Raw genomic sequence first — 25,790 nt, 5'->3', positions numbered from 1 at the left:
ATTCAATTTCTCAACCAAAAAAAAAGGTTGTTGGCTGCATGTGCACCACCAAGTCAGAACAGTAGGGGAAATTTAAGAGGGGAAACGGGACCAAATTATTAGGGTGAGGCACATGGGCTACTAACAGCTTACTACACAACTTGCACTTAGTATTACTTTCTTAGCTACAGTATAAGTGGTCCTCTGTAGCTCAATTGGTAGATCATGGCACTTGTAACGCCAGGGTAGTGGGTTCGATCCCCGGGACCACCCATACGTTTAAAAAAAAACATGTATGCGCACATGACTGTAAGTCGCTTTGGATAAAGGCGTCTGCTAAATGGCATATTATTACATATCTACCTGGCATATTACATCATTTATGCAGCAGCGTACAATACATTTTTGGACTCATCTTGTTGTGCTGTGCTCACTTGAACAGGAAGGTGACGCGGCGGTCCTTCATGGGCAAATTTTATTATCAAACTTTGTCATCAAAGTCTGGCATTCTCTGGATTTATGGTGCTTTCAAGACAACTGGGAACTCGGAAAAAACAAAACAAGGTTGAATCATGATGACGTCAGTGATCTTATTGTCGGAGCTCTAGAAAGAGGCCCGAGTTCCTGACTTACAATTCCGAGTTGGATGACCGTTCAAAACATATTTTCCTAGTTGGAGCTCGTTTTTTCCCGACTTCCCAGTTGTCTTGAACTCACTGAAATCAGATTTCCCAGTTCTGAGTTAAGATGTTTTGAGCGCGGCAGAAATCATGCTGGATTGACAGCATGGCCAATGTTGAATGTTTATCGTTTTTAACTTGGAAAAGAGACCTTTAAACCCAGACTTGGGACGACAGACCCACTCCACTGCAGACTAGTGATTGCTTTGCAATGCTTGCAGTTAGCCACTGATTCCTTCCAAACCACTCATTGTTGAATTTGCGATTTCCAACTTGTTGTGTAATGTTAATGTCCAATGGCCGATGAGCACCGATATGTTTTACCTATAATTTATCTTCATTATTTCTCTTCATATGACAAGGGAAAAAAAATAATTTGCCAGTAGATTGTCGACTTGATTCATGATGATCACTGCTAGCTAAGATTTTGAAAGTATGATGTTGACATATTAAGTCCAATCAAAGCTACTTTAGATATAACATGATTTGATGTCATTTTATCTGTGGCCAATGACTTTGAGCCTTCTTGGATGGGCACTTCTAATGTAACTCTATGGCAGCACCCAAGGGGCATGAATTTTCGAGCTCTAACCTTACATTTGGCGGTGAGGTAGTATCCCCATGAGTGACAGAACACTGAGCCAATCACGGCGCAACTAGAGAACATTACCAACCCCTATGCTCCGTATTTTCCGCTGGCTGCCCCACCACCACAGAAAGCACTGAGCTAGGCTGAAGCACCCGCTTTTTGGAGCTGCCTTACTCAAGAAAGGAAAAAAAGAGACCATGTTTGTATGCAGCTTTATTAACTCAATTATATGTTTTGTCATTGTTTGAAAACTGATATGTGACACGTATTAATGTCAAAATAAAATGCAAAACAGGCACCTGCCCTGAATGACGGGTCGCCACTCTACCACAGATTAGTTGTTATAAACATCTTTGGTCATACTGTATATAAAATGTTGGGATGGAATCCGGAAATTAGTATGATATCACATTTTATTCGTCACATGCGCCGAATACAACAGGTGTAAACCTTACAGTGAAATGCTTACTTACAAGCCCTTAACCAACAATGCAGTTTTAAGAAAAATAAGTGTTAAGTAAAAATTAGTAAAAAATTCTAATTAAAGACCAGCAGTAAAAAAACAGTAGCGAGGCTATATACAGGGGGTATCGGTACAGAGTCAATGTGCAGGGGCACAGGTTGGTCGAGGTAATTGAGGTAATATGTACATGTAGGTAGAGTTAAAGTGATTATGCATAGATAATAAACAGAGAGCGGCAGCAGCGTAAAAGAGGAGGAGGGGGGCAATGCAAATAGTCTGGTTAGCCATTTGATTAGTTGTTCAGGAGTCTTATGGCTTGGGGGTAGAAGCTGTTAAGAAGCCTTTTGGACCTAGACTTGGCGCTCCGGTACCGCTTGCCGTGCTGTAGCAGAGAGAAAATAAGATCCGGGACCATACACATTTCAAGTAAAATAACAACCCAATGTTCATCTCCCAGGAAAAATTGGCTAGCAACATCAAGCTAGCTACATGTCCACTAAATGTCCAAAATTAATATAGGCTAGTTGTATCACAGTTGGTTTTGGTATTTTAACCTGCGTGTCATGAATGTGTCGGGTAGGGATAGACAAAATCAACATGCGCACGATGACGCAGGTTTGGTCATGGTGTCACTGTCTGATGACGTAGGGTCGGGGGAAGGTGAGCTAGGGGGTGACGAGGGTGATGACGGGATTAATATTGTGTTTCCGCGGCTTTGAGACTGAGATGGAGGGCGAAGACCCCGTTCTCTCCCCTCTTAAGTCCTGAGGTACCCCCGCCCCCAAAAAGGAAGAGCCGCTGGTCTCCCCTTGGAATACGGGCTCCTTAACGTTTGCGGCCAGACTCAATATCGCGTGGCTGGCTCCCTTGGGTGGCCAGGACCCCGGAAGGGACCTACAGTGCATTTGGAAAGTATTCAGACCCCTTGACTTTTTCCAAATTGTGTTACGTTACAGCATTATTCTAAAATTGATTAAATTGTTTGTTTTTTTCCTCATCAATCTACACACAATACCCCCATAACGACAAAGCAAAAACTGTTTTTTAGAAATTTTAGCAAATTATCGCTGCAGAATGCTGTGGTAGCCATGCTGGTTAAGTGTGCCAAGAATTCTAAATAAATCACAGACAGTGTCACCAGCAAAGTACCCCCACACCATAACACCACCTCCTCCATGCTTTACAGTAGGAACTACACATGCAGAGATCATCTGTTCACCCACACTGTGTCTCACTAAAGGACTCCAGCCCAAAGGACCAATTTCCACTGGTCTAATGTCCATTGCGTGTGTTTCTTGGCCCAAGCAGGTCTCTTCTTCTTATTGGTGTCCTTTAGTAGTGGTTTCTTTGCAGCAATTTGACCATGAAGGCCTGATTCACACAGTCCCCTCTGAACAGTTGATGTTCAGATTTGTATGTGACTTAAACTCTGTGAACCATTTATTTCAGCTGCCATTTCTGAGGCTGTTAACTCTAATGAACTTATCCTATGAAGCAGAGGTAACTCTGGGTCTTCCATTCCTGTGGCGGTCCTCATGAGAGCCAGTTTCATCATAGCGCATGATGTTTTTTGCGACTGCACTTGAAGAAACGTTCAAAGTTCTTAATTTTCCGTATTGACTGACCTTCATGTCTTAAAGTAATGATGAACTGTCGTTTCATTTTGCTTATTTGAGCTGTTCTTGACCATAATATGGACTTGGTCTTTTACCAAATAGGGCTATCTTCTGTGTACCCCCCTACCTTGTCACAACACAACTGATTGGCTCAAACGCATTAAGAAGGAAATACATTCCACAAATTAACTTTTTAGAAGGCACACCTGTTAATTGAAATGCATTCCAGGTGACTACCTCATGAAGCTGGTTGAGAGAATGCCAAGAATGTGCAAAGCTGTCATTAAGGCAAATGGTGGCTATTTTGAAGAATCTGTTGTGATATTTGGATTTATTTAACACTTTTTTGGGCTACTACATGATTCCATGTGTGTTATTTCATAGTTTTGATGTCTTCACTATTATTCTACAATGTAATTTTTTTTAAACTAAAAATAAAGAACCCTTGAATGAGTAGGTGTTTCCAAACTTTTGACTGGTAGTGTAAGTATTCAGACCCTTTACTCAGTACTTTGTTGAAGCACCTTTGGCAGTGATTACAGCCTTGAGTCTTCTTGGGTATGACGCTACAAGCTAGGCACATCTGTATTTGTGGAGTTTCTCTCATTCCTCTCTGCAGATCCTCTCAAGCTCTGTCAGGTTGGATGGGGAGCGTCGCTGCACAGCTATTTTCAGGTCTCTCCAGGGGTGTTTGATTGGGTTCAAGTCCGGGCTCTGGCTAGGCCACTCAAGGACATGCAGAGACTTATCCCGAAGCCATTCCTGCGTTGTTTTGGCTGTGTGCTTAGGGACGTTGTCCTGTTGGAAGGTGAACCTTCGCCCCAGTCTGAGGTCCTGAGAACTCTGGAGGAGGTTTTCATCAAGGATCTCTCTGTACTTTTCTCCGTTCATCTTTCCCTCGATCCTGACTAGTCTCCCAGTTCCTGCCTCTGAAACACATCCCCACAGCATGATGCTGCCACCAACATGCTTCACCGTAGGGATGGTGACAAGTTTCCTCCAGACGTGACACTTGGCATTCAGGCCAGACGTGACATTTGGCGTCTGGCCACTACCATAAAGGCCTGATTGGTGGAGTGCTGCAGAGATGGTTGTCCTTCTGGAAGGTTCCCCATCTCCACAGAATAACTCTAGAGCTCTGTCAGAGTGACCATTGGGTTCTTGGTCACCTCCCTGACCAAGGCCCTTCTCCCTCGATTGCTCAGTTTGGCCAGATCTAGGGTGACTCTTGGTGGTTCCAAACTTCTTCCATTTCAGAATGATCGAGGCCACGGTGTTCTTGGGGACCTTCAATGCTGCAGACATTTTTTGGTACCCTTCCCCAGATCTGTGCCGTGACACAATCCTGTCTCGGAGCTCTACGGACAATTCTTTTGACATCATGGCTTGGTTTTTGCTCTGACATGCACTGTCAACTGTGGGACCTTATATAGACAGGTGTGTGCCTTTCCAAATCATATCCAATCAATTACATTTACCACAGATGGACTCCAATCGAGTTGTAGAAACATCTAAAGGATGATTAATTGAAACGGGATGCACCGGAGTTGCTATTTCAATTCTCATAGCAAATAGTCTGAATACTTATGTAAATAAGGTGTTTCTGTTTTTTGTTTTGTTATACTTTTGCAAAAATGTGTAAAAACCTGTTTTTGCTTTGTCATTATGGGATATTGTGTGTAGATTGAGGATTTTTATTTATTTAATCCATTTTAGAATGAGGCTGTAACATAACAAAATGTGGAAAAAGGGACGGGATCTGAATACCTTCCTAATGCACTGTATATGATGGACTGTATATGAAAGACTCCCATCCCACATAGCCCCCGCTAAGCAACTTCTTCCCTCAGTCCCAGACTATCTCAGAGGCTAGGAGCTCATGGGATAAGCCCCTTACCATCAATATCCTGGCTAGGGGTTTCCCGAGCATGGACATGCACAATATGAAAGAATCTGGGTGTTGCGACCATCCCATGATGTAGCCGTCACTGGCTGACCACCTTCACCCCACACACTGTGCTTCTAACACTACTGGCACCCTGGAAAGATGGAGTGTATTTCTGCCTTTCCGTAAGACATACAAAGCCTTGGCCTTATCAATCAGAGCTCTAAACGTGACCTCTTTATTGTTGACTTACCAGGCAGAGTTACTGGAAGATGTGGGGAAGCAACTGGATTTGGGGACCCTGAATCGGGGTGCTTGGGATGAGGTATGTCATTTTATCGCATGTTCGCTGACTGTTAAGCGTTTTGCAAGGATAACTGTTGAAATCAAGGCTAGGATGGCCCTATAGACCTCCGGTCATTCAAAGAACATTTGACTTCCCCCTGTTTCTTCACCCTATTGCTTTGCTGAACATTGTGGCCCATAATAACACCGCTAGCTTAGATGCCATGTCCAGAAACATCCTTCTCTTGCCTACAATATATAGATCGGTGTAAGCATTATGAAGGGACATCACACCTAACTAACCTATCAGAGGTAAAATTGAAAAACTCCACTCTAAAACTATATTTTGGTATTTTATTTAATGAGTCTGCTGTTGATACAGTCCCAAAATGTTTTGCATGCCAACAGTAAAGTTTTCAAGATATAGGATTTTCAAGAAGCAAAGTGTCACTTGCCACATCATTATGATGCGTTTTGCACCATATAATGCATTTTACATCATCATGATGATGTAAGTGACAATTTGCTTCTTGAAAGTCCAATATCTTGAAAACTTGACTGCTGACATGCAAATCATTTTGGGACTGTTAACAATGGACTATTTTTTTTTTGTGTGGATTTATCCGTTTTAATTGGAGCTACTACCATATTGCAAATGGTAATATAGGGGAGGGGATGGGGCCTTATCTGAGATGCTGAAATGGAAAAGACAGTAAGAGTGTGCAGTACAGGTAGTCTTTATTGCAGTTGCGCTGCCCAGATTATCTATCTCACAACGGCTTGAGAGGTGTTTAAAATGTCAGAACCACATTCATATAGGCTAGTCTTGTGCAACTAGATGTGCGTCACAACTGCAATTATGAATTACCTTGCCTTTATCACTGCTCTATGATAGCCTACAACTGGTCAACTGGCCTACAAATGGCTTATTATTATTATTATTATTATTATTATTATTATTATTATTATTATTATTAACTGGTCATTTGTCTGCAATTGTAGTTAGCCCACAGGCTATTATTCTCCCAACCGCTCAATAAGTTGTTTCTTTAGGCCTATTTATGCAAATCTTTATTTAGCCAGTTAATTCATTGAGAACATATCTTTGACAATAACAAAATAAGTTAATTTGGTTGTGCTGTGTACGGTGTGAGGTAAGGAGAGCCAGCGTTTCCACTCATGTCAGTTAGAATATTACATTGTGCAACAAAGCATGATGCTGTATGTGACAAAGAACAGCCCTGATTTAATAATTGAAGGCTTAAAGAGAACCCTCTCTCACTTTGCTTAAAGTGGAACTGACAGCGTTTTAGCAACATGAAATCTTATAAAAAAATCTGTTCACATACATCACCAGGAAGAATTACAACTTTTTTAAAAACATTTTCTGACAAGCGAGCACTTAGATATGGTCACTTTCACGTTTTAATAAATTCATAGAATGTTTGAGAATGACGTATACTAAGGCATTTGTGAAAATTCTATAGCAATATAGAGTAGGAAAACGGCCGTGCGTTTGGACAATTAATAGACACTGCAGTAAATAAAACCTAATAAAAACATCTGTCTTGTCCTGGACCGATGTCTATACAGACTGGTGCGTCATAGCCAATCAGAGCTACAGTAAGCCTATATGCAAATAAGCCATTTATACCACACAGGCCTGCCTTCATTCACTTTGAACTGGACTGTGTGTTTACAGGCAGTAGCAACAGCGTGACTTTAGATCATTAGAACGCATTCGCCAAAAGCCACAAAATGCACCTGAATGGATTTCTGCAAATATGTAAATACCACAGGAGTCCTCTTACATTTGGGAACTTCACAGTCCTATTGATCAAACAACTATGAATAAGTAGGCTCTCTGTTGCAAATGCACCTCAACAAGATCAACAACTAATGCTAGCCAGAGCGAGGTGAACTAAAATCTAATGAGGGAACACTAGCTAGATAAACCCTCTCAAACTTTTTCTGCTAGTTGGCCGTCAAAATTGCACTGATAAATGATGGGGAATAGTAGCCTGCTCGTCCTTCTGCAGCTTGCCTGCCAATGCATGCTGGTCCCAACCTATGTTTTGACAACTGAATGGGAACTTGCCTGCCTGCCAAATACATTTGATTGACAACTAAGAGATATGCCAACTGTGGATAAGTCGTTCAAGTTCAGCATAGCTAGCAAAGTGATTCACATTTCTTGCTAGCTAACCAAATAGCAAATGCATCTCTAGCTGTAGCCACTGAAAAACGATATAGGGGAAAAAGTCGGTCACTCACCCACTCCTCCAATGGCATGACATCCTCCCCGCAGCTAGCTAACGTTAGGCTCCTTGTTTTTAGTTTGCTAAATAAATAGATACGCTAGCCCAGGGGTGTCAAACTCAATCAGTGCACGGGCCGTATTGAAAAAACACAACAAATTCGCAAGCCAGACATGACATAGACAATTAGTTTTTAATATTAAAAAACGTGCAACTCCAACCCAAACTGGCAATTGTTTTATTTGAAAAACATATGGCCCTTTTATAATGTCAATTTACGTACATAGGATGCTGTATATAGCATTTTAAAAATATTAAAACAAAAGAAGAGCGAAATAATATTTGTCCAGCCTTTGCTGCTATGCTTGCAGATATGTTCAAATGTTGCTGTAATAACCCAACATGTTTCGGTTATTCATTGTCAAGCTTTAAAACCAAAGCTACATTTTAGTAGCCTAGCTAGGACTGTGGCATGTGTCTGTGCGCTTTCCATCCACTGCATGCTGTAAACGGGACGAATGAAAGTGGCACAATTGATGTTGAATTCACAGATGCAAGTGCATCAGACTGTAATTCCATAAAGTAGGTGACTCAACTGTTGACTCGCTTGTGTGTCCTATTCGGCCCGCGGCCCTTGTGTTTGACACATTATGACTGACTTGTGATCATTGCCCTTGCTAGTTTGATTGTATTGACATTCCCAGCCTTAGTTACAGTCGTCCGTTTTTGTTCCAAATATTTAGTCATTGAATCTGAAACAGTGCATCCCGACTGGGTGGAGGCAGCAAACAATGTATCAGACCAGCTGTGATTTACAACCTTATAGCAATAGATTTTTGACTACCAAGAAAAATATTGAATTATATGAATCATGCATTGAACTGCATCCATCTATTCTGACAACAATGCCTTACTGTACGTCATGGAATTTTGAGTCAAATAGAACCCTTTTTTTTTTTTAAACCTCTTTTATAAAGTTGGTTTTCTGGAATAAACTAGGAATTGTATATTTTTTACTGCTGATTGTCTGTTTGTTTCATATCTGCAAAGCAGTTAAAACGCTGTCAGTTCCACTTTAAAGAAACTGTGTGTTGCGCATGGTGAGGTATCCTGTAATAGACCTAAAAGGGGCTGTTTTAACTTCATGGTCAAAAAACCTCAAGTAAGTATGTGCCCAGACAGTGCTTCAAATTGGCTGCAGCAATATCACTGCATTCACAGGCAAATGTGGAAGAGAAACAAGAGGGCGCATGAGAGGCTGCTTTTCGATTCTCACCCTTTCTCATGCATTAACAATGGTGGAAACACCCTCCAGCCGACGCTTAAACCAATTCAACGCTTTCAAATCCATGATAGGGAGTGTTCAATTGCACAATTCAGGAGAAGGGGATGTGGGCATGCCGTGTGAGAGCCATAGGGAAAGACTGTGTGAGGTGGGCAGAGAAAGAGAGTGTGAGAGGGAATAACATGAATGAATAGCAGAGGTGCTGCAGTAAGAGAAAATATGAGGTAGATGGAGAGGGGGAGACTCCGAGAGGGATGGAGAGAAAGACAGAGCGAAGGTAAGACAGATGGAGAGAGATGATATATTCTGTGAGGGAGCGATGTAGACTTTATTGCAGACACACTGCAGAAGATGAACCTTATCCCCGCAAGAGCGGACTAGCAGAAGTAGGTCATCTCTTGCATTAAAAATAACTTTTCCCCTGTGGCTTCCAGCGCTAACACTGTGCTAGCGTGGAGTCGGTGACGAGTCATGTGCGACGGCTCTTAGTCATCAAGCAGACTGTCAAGAATTAAAACTTGAAAGCCTCGGATAAATAAGTGATAACGGAAATCCACCCTCCTGCCACATGGGAGTAGTGTTCCCTGTGAAATCTCTCCACATCCGTCTGAGCGGTTCCCTGCAGACATGTTGTGTTTGAGGGATTGGAGTGCATCCATATTCAGCCATGTTCACAGCTAGAGGGTAGATACCATGTTTTGTCTTCAAACAGTACAGAATGCTGTATGCCTTGTTTGGCTTTGAGAACACCTAGTCTGTATTGTCATTGATCCATGTTTTAATATTCGTCATTTCAAAGCAACTTTTTTTTTCTCCTTTTGTTTTCTTTCTCATTCCTCATTAGGAGAGATGTATCTGGAGAACACTAATCACTGCCTCATGCTGTACTGTACTGTGGAGCCTCCCCCAATAGTGATGTGGGTCATTTTGGTTCCCAGCCGGCCATTTCTGTTCAACTCGAACATCAAGAATATTGCACATCAGTGCAAAAAACAACAACCATGTCAACAATAAACCCTGCCATTTAGGTACCTACATGCTCGTGTGGGGGGATGTGTCTTCCCTATAAAAATGTAATTGACATCTCACCTCACCGACTTAAAGGTTGGAAGTAACACGCCACAGGAAATCTGCCAAAAACAGTCAGTGGCCGACCATCCTCTGCTGTCCCTGCGGTGTGTTGTAGGCAGGGACCACTTACTGGGTGGTGTTGGTCATCTTTCCCAATTCGACATGTAGAATCTGCCTTCGCTAATGTCTTTCAACCGTGAGCCAGAGTGCCAGGGCACTTCACCCACACGATAACGAAAATGACACTTAAGAAATGCAAATAGGGGTGAGGAGGAGTCTACCGTGTCCGGAAGCGACTTCACCATTCATGTTCTCTATTCAGGGTTCACTCAAACATAGTTTTTAAGCTTTGTTTTACTATTGAGTTACAGCTGATTTTGGGATTGTATATCAATTCGCTCTCCTTAAATATGTAATCTGATTTATTCGTTTCAGTCTCTGAATTGTTTAATCAATCTTTTGTCTGCCATCTCCTGATATCAGGGCATAAAAACTACAATAATTAGCCCAAAGCGCAAGTGTGGCGCATGTGCATCAAACTAGGCCCGAGCTTGTTTCCCTGGCTAAACTAGCTGGCTAGCTGAACTATGCTAGTTTTCGTACTCATTGCACCCTCAACTTTAAAACTCCTTTGCAAGTTATAAAATCATGTAACTAATACATTTGCTGTAAAGAAACTTGAAAAGGATTGCTTGTTTTGTTGAATAGTCATGACTGGTTCAAGATATCTGTCATAAGACGCCGGTGGCAAAGGATATCATTGCTACTTAACACGGCTCCAAGTTCAGTTTTGAGATCCACATTGGCGTAGGTTAGCTGCATGTTTCTGACTGGTCCTGGAACTGTGTCAGCGGGCAACCTCTCCCCGCTTGGCTTAATGGATATGTAATGATTTTGCCAACACAGTCAGATATGTACACAGTTTTGTAGCCTTAACCTTTTTTAAACAGACTCTTATTTTGCCCTCAGAACATCCTAAATTAATCGGGGCATGGACTATACAAGGTGTTGAAAGCATTCCAAAGGGATGCTGGCCCATGTTGACTCCAATTCTACCCAAAGTTGTGTCAAGTTGGCTGGATGTCCTTTGGGTGGTGGACCATTCTTGATATAGACAGGAAACGGTTGAGTGTGAAAAACCTAGCAGTGTTGCAGTTCTTGACTCAAACCGGTGTGCCTGGCACCTACTACCATACCCCGTTCAAAGGCACTTAAATCTTGTCTTGCCCATTCACCCTCTGAATGGCACACATACACAATCCATGTCTCAATTCTCAAGGCTCCTTTAACCTGTCCACTCCCCTTCATCTACACTGATTTCAAGTGGATTTAACAAGTGACATCAATAAGGGATCATAGCATTCACCTGGTGAGTCGGTCATGGAAAGAGCAGGTGCCGTTAATGTTTTGTACACTCAGTGTATAAGCTGTCAGCTAAGCCTGGGGGGTGCGTTCCAGAGCACTTTCCTGCCAACGGCCAGTCAAAAGCTGACACTGGCTGAATTTCACCCAGTCTTTTTGGTTATGGTATAGCTTTAAGGCCACATTCATGACCATGAGAGCTCTTTATTTAAGAATAGGGGCACTTTATTCAATCAAAACTGGTATTCAGACATGTCTGTGGTCTAGGCCTGGGCCTAAAACTAAAGTATCCCTTTGGTGCAGGAAATTGCATTTGCTTTAGGTTCTCAGCTAATCTGATGATTCACTTTTGTTTGATCCAAGATTACTCACTCGGTAAAGGCAGGAAGATGCATTTTTTTCTCTCTAGAACACGCGTCATTCTTCCTTCCATAATCTGTCTTGAGCTCCCCGCTCTCCTGTCACAACTGAATGGCAGATGGGGTGATTGCTTCTCCGGCTGTCCTAAAAGGCCCCATCCTCGCGTTCTTTTGATGAATCAATTATTCCCACACCATGGACGAAGTGCACTGTGTAGACTAGTTGACCAGCGGTCTTAAGCAGACCTCGCCGAGTGCCTCCAGCTGGTCTCTATGGCTTATCAACAGGGTTGGGTAGGTTACTTTCTGAATGTAATCCTTTACTAATTACCTGTCCAAAATTTTTATCAGTAACAACTTTTGGATTACCCAAACTTAGTAACCTAATCTGATTACTTTCCGTTACTTTTTGATTATTTTCCCCTTAAGAGGCATTAGAAGAAGACCGAAAGGATCCATGAAACGCATTTGATGTGTCGTCAAAGTGATCTCTGAGTTGTGGTCAGACTCGCTCAGACGGGAATAAACAAACGTGCACATTTTTTCTATGCTGAATTGAATGTCATTGAGAAAACAAAGGTGTCATAATGTATTTTTGCACAAACATCCTTTCTGAATTTTAAAGTAATCCAAGAAGTAATCCCAGAGTTTTTCAAAAGTATCTGTAACCTGATTACAATATTTTAGCGGGTACAAAACTGATTACAGTTACTGTTGTTTTGTAATCTGATTACATGTAGATGATTTTATATTTTTACATTTTAGTCATTTAGCAGATGCTCTTATCCAGAGCGACTTACAATTATTATTATTATTTTATGGGGTGTGGTGGGGGGGGGGTTATATACTATTCCAGGTATTCCTTAAAGAGGTAGGGTTTCAAGTGTCTCCGGATGGTGGTCAGTCCTGGCGTCGTGGGGGAGCTTGTTCCATCATTGAGGTGCACGAGCAGCTAATAGCTTTGACTGGGAACTGTGCTTCCGTAAAGGTAGGGGGGCTAGCAGGCCAGAGGTGGATGAACGTAGTGCCCTCGTTTGGGTGTAGGGTCTGATCAGAGCCTGAAGGTAAGGAGGTGCCGTTCCCCTCACAGCTCCGTAGGCAAGCACCATGGTTTTGTAGTAGATGCGAGCTTCAACTGGAAGCCAGTGGAGTGTGCGGAGGAGCAGGGTGACATGAGAGAACTTCGGAAGGTTGAACACCAGACGGGCTGCAGCGTTCTGGATAAGTTGTAGGGGTTTAATGGCACAGGCAGGGAGCCCAGCCAACAGTGAGTTGCTGTAATCCAGACGGGAGATGACAAGTGCCTGGATTAGGACCTGTGCCGCTTTCTGTGTAAGGTAGGGTCGTACTCTGCAAATGTTGTAGAGCATGAACCTGCAGGATCGGGTCACCACTTTGATGTTAGCGGAGAATGACAGGGTGTTGTCCAGGGTCACGCCAAGGTTCTTTGCACTCTGGGAGGAGGACACAATGGAGTTGTCAACCGTGATGGTGAGATCATGGAGCGGGCAGTCCTTCCCCGGGAGGAAGAGCAGCTCCGTCTTGCCGAGGTTCAGCTTGAGGTGGTGATCCGACATCCACACTGATATGTCTGCTAGATATGCAGAGATGAGATTCGCCACCTGGTTATCAGAAGGGGGAAAGGAGAAAATTAATTGTGTGTCATCTGCGTAGCAATGATAGGAGAGACCATGTGAGGATATGACAGAGCCAAGTGACTTGGTGTATAGAGAGAATAGGAGAGGGCCTAGAACTGAGCCCTGGGGGACACCAGCGGTGAGAGCACGTGGCGCGGAGACAGATTCTCGCCACACCACCTGGTAGGAGCGACCTGTCAGGTAGGACGCAATCCAAGAGTGAGCAGCGCCGGAGATGCCCAACTCGGAGAGGGTGGAGAGGAGGATCTGATGGTTCACAGTATCAAAGGCAGCAGATAGGTCTAGAAGGATAAGAGCAGAGGAGAGAGTTAGCTTTAGCAGTGCGGAGAGCCTCCGTGACACAGAGAAGAGCAGTCTCAGTTGAATGACCAGTCTTGAAACCTGACTGGTTTGGATCAAGAAGGTCACTCTGAGAGAGATAGCAGTAGAGTTGGCTAGAGACGGCACGCTCAAGAGTTTTGGAGAGAAAAGAAAGAAGGGATACTGATCTGTAGTTGTTGACATCGAAGGGATCGAGTGTAGGTTTTTTGAGGAGGGGTGCAACCCTCGCTCTCTTGAAGACTGAAGGGACATAGCCAGCGGTCAAGGATGAGTTGATGAGCGAGGTGAGATAAAGGAGAAGGTCTCCGGAAATGGCCTGGAGAAGAGAGGAGGGGATAGGGTCAAGCGGGCAGGTTGTTGGGCGGCCGGCCGTCCCAAGTCTGAAGATTTCATCTGGAGAGAGAGGGGAGAAAGAAGTCAAAGCATAGGGTAGGGCAGTGTGAGCAGGACCAGCAGTGTCATTTTACTTAATAAATTAGGATCGCATGTTGTCAACCTTCTTTTCAAAATGGTTGACGAAGTCATCCACAGAGAGGGATGAGGGAGGAGGAGGAGGATTCAGCAGGGAGGAGAAAGTGGCAAAGAGCTTCCTATGGTTAGAGGCAGAGGCTTGACATTTAGAGTGGTAGAAAGTGGCTTTAGCAGCAGAAACAGAGGAAGAAAATGTAGAGAGGAGGGAGTGAAAAGATGACAGGTCCGCATGTAGTCTAGTTTTCCTCCATTTCCTGTTCTGTGAGCTCGCAATGAGTTGTCAAGCCACAGAGCAGGAGGGGAGGACCGAGCCGGCCGGGAGGATAGGGGACATAGAGAGTCAAAAGATGCAGAAAGGGAGGAGAGGAGGGTTGAGGAGGCATAATCAGGAGATCGGAGGGAGAAGGATTTAGCAGAGGGAAGAGATGATAGGATGGAAGAGGAGAGAGTAGCGGGAGAGAGAGAGCGAAGGTTGCGACGGCACATTACCATCTGAGTAGGGGCAGAGTGAGTAGTGTTGGAGGAGAGCGAGAGAGAAAAGGATAAAAAGTAGTGGTCGGTGACTTGGAGGGGAGTTGCAATGAGATTAGTAGAAGAACAGCATCTAGTAAAGATGAGGTCAAGCGTATTGCCTGCCTTGTGAGTAGGGGGGGACGGTGAGAGGGTGAGGTCAAAAGAGGAAAGGATTGGAAAGAAGGAGGCAGAGAGAAATGAGTCAAAGGCAGACGTAGGGAGGTTAAAGTCACCCAGAACTGTGAGGGGTGAGCCATCCTCAGGAAAGGAGCTTATCAAGGCATCAAGCTCATTGATGAACTCTCCAAGGGAACCTGTAGGGTGATAAATGACAAGGATGTTAAGCTTGAATGGGCTAGTGACTGTGACAGCATGGAATTCAAATGAGGAGATAGACAGATGGGTCAGGGGGAAAAGAGAGAATTTCCACTTGGGAGAGGTGAGGATTCCTGTGCCACCGCCGTGCTGACCAGATGCTCTCGGGGTATGCGAGAACACATGGTCAGACGAGGAAAGAACAGTAGGAGTAGCAGTGTTTTCTGTGGTAATCCATGTTTCCGTCAGCGCCAATAAGTCGAGGGACTGGAGGGTAGCATAGGCTGAGATGAACTCTGCCTTGTTGGCTGCAGAACAGCAGTTCCAGAGGCTGCCGGAGACCTGGAACTCCACGTGGGTCGTGCGCGTAGGGACCACCAGATTAGAGTGGCAGCAGCCACGCGGTGTGAAGCGTTTGTATGGCCTGTGCAGAGAGGAGAGAACAGGGATAGACAGACACATAGTTGACAGGCTACAGTAATTACTATCCAACCCTGCTTATCAAATACACAAAGCATGGCAAATGTAGACCTGTGTCAACTGAGGCTTTATTTATCTATTTTATGTAGGCTATTTAACTAGATGAGTGAGTTTCCCGTGAATTGCTAGCGCTATTATAATTGAGCTATTCAATCACTGAGCTTAGCCATTGACGTGATAGTCTAGCCATTGATCTCATTGGGCCTAGCGATTTTGCAAAATATGCAAATGTGCCTATAGTGATGTTCTAAGATTTACGTTAAAGTACAATAATTTCTTATGAATTATGGCATCGATGTACTCCAGAGAACGAGTTCCATGCATCTTAGGTTTTGGATTTTTCTTGTTGAGTTCTGTTGGTGGTTAGCCATTAGAAGCCTTTGGGCTACTTTTTCCAAAGTATGTCATGGTGAACTGAAAATTCAGATGCTCCAAAAAAAAAAAAAAGTTAAGCAGATCCAATTGTACTAACTCAGCAACTAATAATTAGATAATGCAAAAGCACCAAATCGACATGTTATTTGTTTGCTTCAAATCCTTTTTGAGATTCCTGTCAGTCAGAACAACAACTGCTCTGCTACTTTTTCTTCAGTGGGCTTTTGTCAGAACTGCACTGTTAATTTTTTCAAGCAGTTTTTGAAGTACCTCCCTCCCTACCCACTTACTCATACTCTTTCGCACTCGCTTGATCGCTTTCTACTCATCCTCCGCCTTGTGTTTTGGGGAAAAAAGCTAGGTCCTGGCTGTCAATAAGGAGCTGCTCGACAGTTCATCTCTCAGCAGAGGAGCCTCCCTGGTTGCCAGGAAGCCTCTTTGATTTTCACACTGCACTTCCTGCCCGCTTCACACAGGGCTCGGGCTGCCAGATAAAAGGATAACAGCCACTCGTTTCCAGCCTCTTGCGTTCCAGCAAACGGAGAACCCCCCCATTACCCGCAAACCCTTAACTAGAAGGCTGATTCACACGACACAGCCCTCGGGCTAAACATTTTTTCCCTAATCCACTTGAGGTGGGGTATTTCCTTCCGCCGAACTGTCGGTATAAATGAGTCTTGTAAATGGGGTTCTTGGATTTTTATGTAGCAGACAGAATGCTTTGTGGTGCATTGAACCGGATTGTGCTGTGGTTTCCACATTTTCATTGTGTGTACGATGCATTGTTAGTGTGGCGTTAAATTAGGATTTTCCCCACTTTGACAAGTGCCACGTTAATCGATTGCTTCAGATTTAGTTATTTATATGTATACTGAATGCCGAATATGTTTTCCTGTTTTATGGGTATGTTGATAAGTGTATAATTTGTGTGTTTTCATTCAGGACGTACGCCTTGCGCCGGGTGCAGGATGCCTTCAGGGCGAACCGGAGCGTAGAAGACCCTAAAATGGTGGAGCAGCTCTTAAACCAGGGCAGAGACAACCTAGACATCATCCGGAGACAGGTAGGCCTACCACAGACACACACACACACACACACACACACAACACTGGTTCATGGAAGAACAAAGTTATTCCAGCGAGGACTTAAGTATTTTGATGCTCACAGCATAATCTACTTTTTCCCCCACAATAATTTATCCAAAGAAATGTTTTCCATTAATCATCCAACTCACCCAAAATATCACCTGGCCAGAATACCTCGGAGTCTGTACTTGAGTTTCTAAGAACCATGGGGTGTTATTTTTCCCCCATCCTCTTTACGTTGCTCACTCCCCCAGATATATGTTAGTTGAGCACCTGATTAGTGTCCACCTGTCGACTCTCGCACTGCGCCAGAGTGCTAATCACAACTGATGCCCTGCTGTTGGCCGCTTTGTTCCCATAATGCACCTCCAACCGCCCAGCCCATCCCATCCCATCCCAGGGGACCATGGCTAAGGCTGCAGCCCTCGCTCTCTCTCGGTCTCTGTCTTTCTTGGTGTCTCTCTCTTTATTTAGCTACGTCTATCTGTCGCTGTTTCTCGCTGTTGATCTCTCTTTCTCGAGTTTCTCTCTGGTTCTGAGTGTATGATTTGCACTCCATTCTATTGGGCATTGTCCTCTAACACCTAACCTTGGTTCCCCAAGGCTCTGTGTGTTGTGCTGATAACCAGCAGAAATTAATGACTTGGTCCATGACCTAAATAATAAAGAAGAAAGGCAATTGGCAAAACACAGTAATGTATGCATTGAGATGCATGCAGCTCGTCCAATGATATACATATTGTGATGTATATATTGTTTATGTCTGTCTATGGGCTTATCCTCCAGGCCTATACAATGAGGATATAGAATGAAAACCAATACAATTATGTAACATTGCTCTACATCTCGCGAGCGTTCTTCGAAGTCTAGAGCTAATGTCGAGAGAGACTAGTACTGTTAAGATAGCTAATGTGTGTGTAAGTGAAGCTGTGTGGGTGGCACTGCCCACTGCTCTGTCACTGAGCCAGAGCAGCTGCGTACGTGTGTACTTACTGTGATCTGTGTGTGTGCTTGCATATCCCAGCAGATGCGAAACAGCCTTATGTAGAGGACAAGGCCCACGTCTCCCACACACACCACATGCATATGGATGCTCAAATATACACCCTTGTTATATACACACCAAGCATGTCGTGACAACCTCAACCTTGTGTGCCCAAGCAAGTATAGCACTTTTGGCACAGAGAATATTCTTGGCTCTCTGCTTCTCTCTCCAGCGGGCACCACAGTGTGAGTGCCAACGCAGGCGGGCATGAGTGGCACCGCACTGTGTTTGGGTGGAGTGAGTCACACTATGCCCACTCACCCCCTCAACCACACACACGCAGGCCCTCCTGCATACACATGAAGCCTTACACAACCCTGTGTAATATGTTGTGTGTTTGATAATGACAGATTGGTGTCTTTACCACATGCAGTACGTGTATGTGGTGCATTGCTGATGTGATAAGGATGACTAAGCCATTCACTTGCTCACCAAATACTCTCTAGTCCCTGTATACACAGCCCTCTCCAGCTTAAAAAGAAGAGGCTAGATCTTTATTCATCCATTTGCACCAAAATGTATTTGCCGTCAGACTGTACCCAACCTGACAAACCGCACACAGAACAGATAAAATCAAATCAAATGTTATTTGTCACATAGCAGATGTTATAGCGGGTGTAGCGAAATGCTTGTGCTTCTAGCTCTGACAGTGCAGTAATATCTAACAATTACACAACATATATCCAATACACACAAAAAAGTAAAGAATGGGATTTAAGAATATATACATACAGTGGGGAGAACAAGTATTTGATACACTGCCGGTTTTGCAGGTTTTCCTACTTACAAAGCATGTAGAGGTCTGTAATTTTTATCATAGGTACACTTCAACTGTGAGAGGCGGAATCTAAAACAAAAATCCAGAAAATCACATTGTATGATTTGTAAGTAATTCATTTGCATTTTATTGCATGACATAAGTATTTGATACATCAGAAAAGCAGAACTTAATATTTGGTACAGAAACCTTTGTTTGCAATTATAGACATCATACGTTTCCTGTAGGTCTTGACCAGGTTTGCACACACTGCAGCAGGGATTTTGGCCCACTCCTCCATACAGACCTTCTCCAGATCCTTCAGGTTTCGGGGCTGTCGCTGGGCAATACGGACTTTCAGCTCCCTCCAAAGATGTTCTATTGGGTTCAGGTCTGGAGACTGGCTAGGCCACTCCAGGACCTTGAGATGCTTCTTACGGAGCCACTCCTTAGTTGCCCTGGCTGTGTGTTTCGGGTCGTTGTCATGCTGGAAGACCCAGCCACGACCCATCTTCAATGCTCTTACTGAGGGAAGGAGGTTGTTGGCCAAGATCTCGCGATACATGGCCCCATCCATCCTCCCCTCAATACGGTGCAGTCGTCCTGCCCCCTTTGCAGAAAAGCATCCCCAAAGAATGATGTTTCCATCTCCATGCTTCACGGTTGGGATGGTGTTCTTGGGGTTGTACTCATCCTTCTTCTTCCTCCAAAAAGCTCTATTTTTAGCTCATCAGACCACATTACCTTCTCCCATTTCTCCTCTGGATCATCCAGATGGTCATTGGCAAACTTCAGACTGGCCTGGACATGCGCTGGCTTGAGCAGGGGGACCTTGCGTGCGCTGCAGGATTTTAATCCATGACGGCGTAGTGTGTTACTAATGGTTTTCTTTGAGACTGTGGTCCCAGCTCTCTTCAGGTCATTGACCAGGTCCTGCCGTGTAGTTCTGGGCTGATCCCTCACCTTCCTCATGATCATTGATGCCCCACGAGGTGAGATCTTGCATGGAGCCCCAGACTGAGGGTGATTGACCGTCATCTTGAACTTCTTCCATTTTCTAATAATTGTGCCAACAGTTGTTGCCTTCTCACCAAGCTGCTTGCCTATTGTCCTGTAGCCCATCCCAGCCTTGTGCAGGTCTACAATTTTATCCCTGATGTCCTTACACAGCTGGTGTTCATTTTAAGCCCTACCCTTGCGTACGGCGTTCAGGCCCTACCCTATCCAGGCCCAATTGCTTCTGCCAAATTTAAGGCCCAGCCCGAATCCCGAAATCAGAAATATCTTCCTCTGATAGTAAATCCATTAGCTGCTCCTCTCTGTCATTTGCTCCCTGGACGCTGCTCGCTCTGCATGTTATCTGATAATGGCGGCTCTGAGTAGTGTTGTTAGGATATGATACCAGATTTTCCTTGGCAAAAAAGAACACGAAGCAGGCTAAACTCTGGTCGTTTTAAAACCTACTTTTGTAAAATATTGTGTGCTATAACTGGGTGACAACATAAGGCTGTTTTTTCCAACATTAGGACAGTTTTCCTCAAGAAATTGAGTCAAGTTCATGTTTTGTTTCCTTTGCTTCCTTACTTCCTAGTAACGCGATACTGTTATCGTGACAACACTAGCTCTGAGTATCCATAGCAACGGCTCCGCTTGGGCCGACTAGACATGAGAGAGCAGTTAGCTACTTTTCATCACTCTAAACTCCGACAAAATTCAAGGAACATTATTATATATAATCTCTCCTGTCTTTTATTTGACGAGGTTGAAGCACTTCTGACACCATGTTATGATCTTAGTCATATGACTGTACTGTGCAGCATAGCACGAGCAAATGGGTCGGCTTCAAAATGTTATCAAATTATTAAGTCCCCTGCCCGGCCTGTCGGGCTCGGGTCGGGTAGCAGAGCTCTAGGATATATACATTATTAATATGCCCCCTATCTCAAAATACACTTTAGTTAGGGGAGGGGGGAGGGGAGGGGAGGGGTAAAAAGCATCAAATCTCTGGCTTCAGGTTCAGCAATAGCTCTCACAGCACTAGAATCCCATTTCTATAACGGCGTGCTTGGCAGTGTGTCCCCGCTCTGAATAGAGTTTTAATGTGACGAAGGCAGGCTAACGAATTTCAGATCATTTTGGCTCACACATTTTTTTTTAAATGCCATTGATGAGTAACTCGGCTAAAAACTGTATATACCCAGCCACAGGACAACAAAGGCATGTTTATTGTATAGCTAGGGCTCCAAGTGCAACCATTTGGTTAGAAATTTTAGTTGGTCACCTCACTCAACTAAATTCTTGTGGTGTCTGGCTAAAACCATGATTTGGTCAGACAGTTAAAGATGCAGTCCGGGATCTTAAGCACTTAGAAATTCACAACATATTGTCATTTTCTATTTGTATTTTCAGGATGGAGCATATACGAAATGGATGACATGGTGCACAATTTTCAGGGACCCGTTTTGGGTAGTGAGCACCACTTTCAAAACTACTGGCTGAAATTATTCAAAAGCTCTGGAGCATCACTTTAAGTAAACATACATTGATTTGACTCCTGCCATGAAAGTATCTGCCCTGCCCCTGACAGTGCCTATTTTAGCTGGTGGCTGTGATGAGCGAGCCTTTTTCACTCCCTCTTCCGAATGTGCGCTCTGAGTATAGGGAGAGAAAAAATGCATTCTGATTGTGCAACATTTCAAAATGCAATTGCAGGGAAAAATACTGCTTTGGAAGCAAGTGTACTGTTAGTTGAAGAGAGGAGGGTCTCGGCTTTCTGTGGGTATCAGATGTATTGCTGAACTCTCAATATTGAGCGAAATTGCACAATTTTACAACCAACGTTTCTGGCATGACTTTGAGATACGGAGCCGAGTTGGCCGTTTGCGGTGAGTGCATATTTTTTGAGTTTTGGAGGAAGGAAATAACTTTCTGTATCCCCCCTATCCCCAGCCAGTCCTATCAAGCCCCCGGGAAAAATTTGCTCGACTGTATTTCCAAAAGCTGAATGAGATTGCTTTCGGGGCTGCACCCATCTGTAAATCTGCACTACTTAAAGGTGGCCAGCTTCAATTTGAGAGGGGGATATAACTTCCCATGATAATCCAGATAGAGCCGTAGTGCTAAAGTTAGCATATTCTAATATTGCCATTATTGCTATAATGTAGTCCTTATCCATAGCAATTTACACTTTGCAAACGCTGTCCCTATGTTCCCACCAATTTAGCCGTTTGAGCCACTGTGGGGGGTTTTGTTACATCAGACAGACATACTCCTGGCCCCTGATACCAGTCATGGTGGGCTAATCTTTCCTATGGGGGTTTGAAATATCCCTTCCCTCATGTGAGTCATGTCAGTTACTAGTCTTTCTGCTAGACACCCCTGTTCTAACTGTCCCTTCTATTCTTTCTCATCTCTGCCCTTTCTTGGTCCTTTGCTGCAGTAAATTGTCGGTCTTTGATACGTCGGCTTGAATGTAACTATGATGGATTGCACCTGCAGGATGGTATTTATGTTGGGAACCGCAGTATGATCTTGCCAAAACTAATGTGGCCTTTCTCTTAATGGGAGAACAAATAAAAAAGATCCCTTTGTACAAATGCCATTGGATCTGCTTGAGCGTGTCCTTTTTGTTCTCTCTCTTTTCTATTTCTCTCTGTCTGTCTGTGTGTGTGTGTGTGCCTCCATGTACCAGACATAGTCCGTCAGCCCGTATCGGATCCTTGAGAAATGATATTGCCAGCGAGTGACAATTCTATGACCATGACTTCCATTGCACTCTTGCTTGAAATAAACGATGGATCTGATTTACCTATCCAGTGTTCCCGCTAATATTGTACTCTGCAGGGCAATCCATCACAAGTGGCTGCTACTAATGGCACTTGATGTCAAAGCCTTTCAATCATTCTGTGGCAATGAAGATGAAATGTCAGTTTAGTGAATTATATCGGACATGTACTGTGCAGCGACACAAGGCTCTGTAGCAGGACCCAACTACGGCCCATTCAATCTGGCCCTCGGGAGGTTTGATTGTTATGGTTTAAAAAAAACACTCCAGGCTACTCTTGAACGTCTAAAACTAGATAATAATATAATAATAATATGCCATTTAGCAGACGCTTTTATCCAAAGTGACTTAGTCATGTGCGCATACATTTTTACGTATGGGTGGTCCCGGGGATCGAACCCACTACCCTGGCATTACAAGCGCCATGCTCTACCAATTGCGCTACAGAGGACCAAAGTATATAGAAATGATAATGGACCTATATATTTTACAATAATAGCAATTTTCTGAATTTCGAAAAATCAGGACGTGGCCAAAATGTTTGCCCACCCCTGCTCTATAGGCTAGCCGCTACTGGCACAATAGGGCTGTCCTAGTGATGTGATGTCACACTGCACATATATTTCATCAGAACCACAAACATGGCTCAGTGGAAGTCAGAAGGCAGAGAATCATGGAGTGCAGCAGAGATTGAGGGATACATAATAAGTCTGCCGTGTACAGAACCAACTGTTTTCTTAGTTATCAGGTTTCTCTTGGGTCACTTATGGAGAAATGGTACAGCATCCATCTTTGGAGACCTCGAGTATATTTCAGTATCATGTGTCCTCATCCAAACATCTCATAAAGATTGCCAATCTCAAGATGAAAGAAAGATGTGTTTTGGAAGACAACGTGCATCTCATTATCTTCATAATGAGCACACAGCATTTTGTGTGTGAATGTGTGTGTGTGTGCATGCACAAGTGTGTGCTTGTCTATGTGTGTACACACTTGTACAATTGTATGTGTGTGGGCCTTGAACAGAGTGACTGGCATAACCCAGTAAGCACATTAACACATCCGTAGGAGGCGAAAGCATGTGTCTCCATCACTCCTGATTCAGGACTAAACAAGCTTTAAATGGCTCTTCTTCCACTCTCACTGAGTGGGAAAACAGGGGAGTTGAGGAATGTCCCCTTTGAGTCATTACCCATGCTGCCCCGTTGCTCTGGTCGCTGCCCCGGGTCAGATAACCACCCACATTGTCACATTCACACACAGTTCTGTGTCCTGTGACTGCAATTGAAGATGCTAGACCGTTACAAGAGGGGAGCGAGAGAGAGTGTGCATCAGTGGGGTGCTTAGATAAAGAAATGAGATGCAGGGGGGGAATGGGTGAGGGAGAGGTTGCTGAAGCGAAGGAGAGACGGGTGCTGTAGTGGGAGAAAAATAAACTGAATGTAAGAGTGCTTGGAGAAATGACAGATATACAATCAATGTGTTTAAGGGGATCAGTTGTTTTAAGCAAGGCAAGGTGCAAAATCCAATTTTGATCACAATGTTATTTGGACTGTGATTTGTAGATCAATGATTCTGCACACTGATTGCAATGTAGTTGCTCTCAAACATGCATAATATAATGTGTCTAGAAATGGGGTTGTCTTGACCTGATTTGCTACTGGTCGCTATGATCCTTCCCTAACTCCACTACAGTGTCCTGGAGTTGGCTACATTGCTTCAAAGGTTCAGTGAAGTAAAAAATGTGGCTCACACAACCACTTTCCATCCAGGTACAATGAAGAACCCAATAAAATTTGACCACATTGACCCACCTGTGTTTCTCTTTTGGTTTTAATAGAGTTTTAACAGCTGGATCCGGACCGCTAGCCTCTTATCCAATAATGCCTCTGAGCACCTGTGGGGAGTGAGGCTGTAAAGTGCCCAATAAAAGCGGAATTGTTTGCAGAGAGCCTGGCAGGGGCTGCCAAATAGCACCGTGCCAAATATACTGCTGAGCAAGCTGGGGAGAGGTAGATGTATTCCTCCTGAGCTTCCACCACCGAACGTTGCATTCTATTCACCTCCATCTTCTCTCCTATATTCCTCCTCTGGCTTCTTCGTCCTCTCATAACTCTTCTCTCTCCCTTCCCTCATAACTCTTCTCTCTCCCTTCCCTCTTCATCCAGCCTCATGCCGTTACGGAGCTGGATTTTGAATGGTACGTCGTCTCTTATTATGAATCTGCGTATTAGTCTGCATACTTTCTAAAACTTTCTCTCCTGCTGCTCTTGCAGGCCTACCTTCTCACTAAAACAACGGGCTTCCTGACTGAGGCTACTCCTACTTATTCGGAGTAGAAGTGAAGGTCTTCTTTTTTGGTTCTCAAATGAATGTTCTCTAAGGAAGAGGTGTGTGTGTGTGTGTGTGTGTGTGTGTGTGTGTGTGTGTGTGTGTGTGTGTGTGTGTGTGTGTGTGTGTGTGTGTGTGTAAGCTTGTGTTGCTACCAAAGGAGTACAAATTCTTTATCTTTGAGACAAAACACAGGCCTTAACAAAATCACCAAATTCCAAAAGCTTTAGTATCAATTTTCCAGCTAGATGTAGCCTATATAGAATATACCCAACCAATGAGATATGACTTACCCAACCTCGTCGATGTCTCTGTACTAACTGCTAAACCCAACATTGTAGATTAGAATATCACCTTCTACAACTTCACCTTTTATGACATCACGTCTCACTGTGACATCAGGCTTTGTAGCATAAAGCTCAGTACAGAGTCAATAGCTGCGATAGTCTGATGGCCTGTTATTACACACTTGTGGTACCCCGGGCGGTAAATCATTGGAAATGTAATAATCAATGCAATTCCCCCCTCGTTTCTTTCAATGCAAAACCCAAAACTGGTGTGCATGCCAAAGAGTTATATTTTCATGTCATCTGACTGTAGCACCGGTTTCAATCCAAGTGCCGATGCCGTTTAGCAAACTCCAGGCGTTTACATTTGTTGGTTACATTTTGAGCTCTTTGGCCATGCGTACCAGTTGTGGGTTTTGCGTCGAAAGAAACATGCATGAGCAGAAAATAACCCCATACCTACTGTGAAATATGGTGGTGGGTCTTGGATGTTATGGGGCTATTTTGCTTCCACCCTTACTTGGGCCCTTTTTTAA

General features: G+C 43.9%; 1 protein-coding gene across 1 annotated transcript in view; it reads left to right on the top strand.

Annotated features, from left to right (window-relative positions):
- LOC121549982 (LYR motif-containing protein 4B) overlaps positions 1-25,790 on the top strand; it is a 65,479-nt gene that overhangs the window by 941 nt on the left and 38,748 nt on the right. Inside the window, exon 2 of the mRNA XM_041862022.2 lies at positions 16,908-17,028. Coding sequence (XP_041717956.1) covers positions 16,908-17,028 — 121 coding nt within the window. The remainder of the gene's footprint in view (positions 1-16,907; positions 17,029-25,790) is intronic.

Source organism: Coregonus clupeaformis, chromosome 34, assembly GCF_020615455.1.
Source record: "Coregonus clupeaformis isolate EN_2021a chromosome 34, ASM2061545v1, whole genome shotgun sequence".
Lineage (NCBI taxonomy): Eukaryota > Metazoa > Chordata > Actinopteri > Salmoniformes > Salmonidae > Coregonus > Coregonus clupeaformis.
Note: the sequence above shows the minus strand (reverse complement) of the source record. Positions and strands in the feature narration are given on the sequence as shown.